The 4,636-nt window shown below is 40.3% G+C and overlaps 1 protein-coding gene across 2 annotated transcripts in view; it reads right to left on the reverse strand.

Moving 5' to 3' along the window:
* Positions 1-467: 467 nt before the first annotated feature.
* The window catches only part of LOC109488195 (3-hydroxybutyryl-CoA dehydrogenase-like), a 10,117-nt gene continuing 5,948 nt past the window's right edge, over positions 468-4,636 (reverse strand). For both annotated transcript variants that reach the window (XM_019792374.1, XM_019792372.1), the window contains exons 6-8: positions 2,936-3,034; positions 2,380-2,535; positions 468-1,522 (exon numbers count right to left, since the gene is read on the reverse strand). In XM_019792374.1, the coding sequence (XP_019647933.1) occupies positions 1,341-1,522; positions 2,380-2,535; positions 2,936-3,034 (437 nt within the window). In that variant the 3' untranslated portion in view covers positions 468-1,340. The remainder of the gene's footprint in view (positions 1,523-2,379; positions 2,536-2,935; positions 3,035-4,636) is intronic.

Here is a 4,636-nt window from a genome sequence, read left to right on the forward strand (position 1 = left end):
CATGTCTCACGAAGAATCTTTTTTACCCTTAAAGTTCATCTGTGTAGGTCTCATTGGATAAAGTAAGAATCTTGGACTCTGAACCAGACTTTTTTTGCACAAGGGATAGAGGCCACATATCTACATCTGGGCACTGCAACCTTCCCTCAACAAAAACGGGGGGGCGCCACACACTTTCTGCAGCTTACAATCCACTGCTCACCGAGACACGCGTGTCATCTGCAAAACGTGATGTCACAGAAGCGGTGGGTTGCTCATTCCTTGACAAAGACGAGTTGTACAGTCAAAAATTTGGGTAAGTCCAATCCTTTGTGTTGAAAATTACAGTATTTAAACTTGCTCCATAATCATTTTTTGTTATTGTTAATTTGGATGAAGTTGAGTGTGTGGTCTTCAAACATAGACCAAACATACAGATGTCAAGATGATATCAACACTGACAGAATTAAGAACACACAAAATGAAGGTTGTTAGTACAAGTTGAACTGTTTATTAGTATAAAACAGTTGTATTACAAGCATGCAAACAACAATATCTCACAGATATGTACATGCTTGTAGGTCATATCCACATCAGTAAAATGCATATTAGGATGACATACATGTAAACACGTATTTATTTGTATATAATACATATAAACACACAATTATTCAAATATATTGGATTACATATCACTCCTGGACCAGTACCCGTAGTTGGATTGTCTGAGCAAGAGAGCCCTACTTTCATGCATCTATCATTGCATAGGAATCCCTTAAACATGGATCATAGAAATAAGGGCCCAACATGAAATAGGTGGGGCTATACGCCAGGAGAAATACAATTTTACCCTTCATGTTACTTCTATAGGATAGCCCTTGATATTTTAGAGATGTAAGGAAATGTAGTGTTCTTTTACTGATGCGGGTCTCAGTGATCAAAATTTCACATGTCACTGCATTCTTGGTTGTGTGAAAAAATTGTTTTCTGTTTACTTGGGTTAGTACAAACTTATCCTGATGGGAACATACATGTGTATATACTTGGTTATGAAATAATATGTAACTGAGTTACCGATAAGTAGGTTGGTGTAATGGTAGCCTCCTGTACAGACTTTTCTACCAGGATTGTTTAAATGAGCACAGCAGTTTCTTTTCAGAGGAAGCGCTGTATCGGGGGTAGCAGTATTAGCCGCTTGCAAAGTCTGCTTGTATTCCGCACTCACAAAGGCCTTGGGTTGATACAACCGTCCCCGAAAAGAAACCAATAAACAAACGCAGGCTGCCGGAAAGGTCTGCATGGGAGACTAGTATAATGGAATGGTTAAGAGGTATGAAAATTGAGCCAACAGGAGACAAACCCTACGCACTGAAGACCCTCAGGACCTCAGCAATAGGTGTCCGGCACATGGGGCAGTTCTGGTGCCTGTTTGTCAGGGACTTGGCACACTCCATGCAGCAGCACAGGTGGTTACAGGGACTCAACAGGCAGTTCCTCTCTCGCTCAGTACAGATGATACAGTCATTGCCTGCTGGTGAGGAACCTGGAAAACATTACAACCGACATCTCTTCAGCACATGTACATGTAGGTAGAACGTACTGGGCTTGTGTAAAACCTTTGAATTATTATGCATAGAACTTCAGCAGGATGTCTTTTTTAAGGTCATATTCACGTATTTAAAGATGACATCCTGTCTATACATTGTAATATTCAACTGTTGTCTGCAACTTGCAAAACTCTGATGGAATGTTGACCCAGCATCTGACAAAAACAATGAAAAATCTGGGTTTCATGCAGGTGCAGTATGTTCTTCCAATGTGCTGTCTTTTACAAGCTACATTTAGATCAGCTTGGCCCAGGCTTCCTGTTGTTGATGATAGCCATTATACAAGTGGTACTTATGGTCTACTGGCCATTCTCTACACGGTTAAGTCAAGCCGTAACACTCTGCTGTTAAAGGTATCACAAAACAAGATCAATACTTTCTGGCACCAGAGCTGTCTGGTATCACACCAAGGATGGTGATAATAGTGTCACTCCAAGTTCACCTTATATTACTTCACTAACAAAAATAAATACTCCATAGAGACAGTATGATGCTACAAACATATAAATCTAAACACCTGACTATTTTACAGTATATATCAAACTGTGAGTGTCTGAGGTTGCATTTGCATTCACTGTAACATTTTGTTGTTGCATGATTTTCAGTGAGACTTTGACAGTGAGACCAACTGTGGACAATTAATTAGGGTTTGTGATGACTATTTCTAACACAAAACAGCTAAGTATGTACCACATATACCCATGCATGACTGTCCTACAAAATGTCTTCAAGTTACTGACAGTAATCCTGATGTCTAATGTTTGTTACAGGGTCAGTTGTTACTGTCTAATACCTGACGTATGTCTGTTGTCCTCTGCTTCAGTCCTACTGCTAGTTGGTGTGTGTTGCAGCATACCGACTACTGCATGACTAGAAGTATTCATTCCTCCATGTGATCCTAGGCCTGGTCCCCTGGCTCTCTGTTGTAGCTGGACCTTCTCCTTCCATGCTTCAAATTGATCAGAGTAACAATCATGAAAGTACATAATTTATCAGGTACCGGGGACATCAAATGTTGTGCGGCAATTGTATGGCATCTATGTACATGAATGTAATGGTTAGGGTGTTTGGCTCAGTATCCAGAGATATTGGGTTCAAATCCCCTGAAATGCCCCCGGAACGTTGTGCCTCTGGGTAAGACACTATACACAACTTTCCTCACTTCACTCAGATGGAAATGAGTGCCTAGCTTGGGTTATGGACTTCCTTTGGGTAGGGTGTTAAATGGAGGTCCTATGTTTGAGTAGAGCCACAGCTCAAGCACATTTAAGACAGTTATTCTGCAAGTTTTATTGTAGTTCATGTACATGTCTATTCAATCATCAGAAGGCTACATATACTGGACTCACCTATTTGCCTGGATTGGACTTGTTGTGGTGTGAGAATGAGGGGGTTGTTGCCAGTCCTCACAAACAGGACCTTACCCAAGTGTTCTATCAGCTGACCAACTGGACAAAAACATGGCAAAAAGGTGAGGTTGGACGGCAGCAATACCAAGCTAGACTTACATTACAGGTAATTTTTTTTACAATTTCATGATGACATCTTTACTATAGTTAGGATATAACACAAACACAGTTTTTGGTCATACATGTAACAGTATATCTGTCACAAAGATTGCTAACATAATGTGCGAGAGTTGTTTGAATTTGCAGTATAATTCAGTACAGTTAAACCTGCCCACGTGGCCACCTCTTCAAGCTGTCCAACTGACTTAACAACCACATTTTCCTGGTCCCAATGTTTTTCCATAGCCACAAGCCACCTGTCCAAGAAGACCTCTTAACTGCTGCAGTCCCCTGGGTGGCCTTCTTGGGCATGTTTAAGATACACAACTGTATTTCATTTTAAGTAGATGCTCATCTGTGGTGAGGTAATTTAAGCACACACCTCTCTGTAGAACGTGTGCATCTGTGTTGCCTCCCATAGTCACCTCCACTTCTGGGATGGTATAAACTGGATACAGGAAGCGTATACCTATAAGCCTCTGATGGGGGTAGGAAAAAAGATAGCAGTTTACTTGAATGTGTATTAAGTTATAACTTAAGATATTAGTACATACAATTATTATACAGACACACAACATGTTTTATGGTCCAATCCAAAATCCAGCAAATGTTGAAACAATTGACTCCTCAATCTTACCACCATTTTTCAAAGTTCACATTTATACATTTATTTCACTATCAGGTAACAAGAGGGTCCATGTCTTCTTGGAGCTTATTTACAGTTTGCTACCTTATAATTTCTTTTTTGGATAGTACACAAAAGTTGTTCAAGCAGAAAACATTTCAGCATGGTTTCACAAAAATTTGTGTACTAATACAACACACCCTTTGTTGATATTTTCTGGTACAGTTCCTATAATCTACAAATGTTATTTTGCTATCCTAATGGTGAAACTATTTCATTGCTTCCCTCCTACCTGTTTGTTCACCACATGTTCTGACATAGCAGTGATGTCCAGGTTGAGAGTGTTGGTACCAAGGACAGCAGTCTGGGAACATGTGGCAGATATTCCTATAGCAACAGGGAATGTTAACACAAGGCTCAAAATACCATGCACCTGCAAATGCAGGTTAGTGCAGGTCTAATTGAAGCTGAACAGATATTTCTGACGTCTACCTGCACTTTACTGGTCCAAGTGCTGGGTTTATATACAAATTAGGGCTGCGGACCGGTACACTGTACCGGTCCAATACCGTAAAAATCGTTTCGGTACAGGTCCAAAATACCGGATCATGAAGTAACGAGTATATACCGAAATAGCTAGTTTACACCATGTATATGACTAAAGATAGGTAAATCCTACCACAAAGACGAAAAATTAGCACTGGAAAAGACGTAAACACCGTCGATTGATTTGAGATCCTCAGTCTCACGAGACATCGCGAGAGTGTGGCTGATCCAGGGTTGTGATTGGTCAACAAACTCAAATCAGGTCAGAGGTCAGTCATTTTCCCTTCCCTCCAACACTTTATTATTGTTTCTGTGTCATGATTGAAAAAGTGAAGAACACGTGTTAATTTGTCAAATTGCTCAGGTACAGG

The sequence above is a fragment of the Branchiostoma belcheri genome, unplaced genomic scaffold, assembly GCF_001625305.1.
Source record: "Branchiostoma belcheri isolate BF01 breed outbred unplaced genomic scaffold, Haploidv18h27 scaffold92, whole genome shotgun sequence".
Classification (NCBI taxonomy): domain Eukaryota; kingdom Metazoa; phylum Chordata; class Leptocardii; order Amphioxiformes; family Branchiostomatidae; genus Branchiostoma; species Branchiostoma belcheri.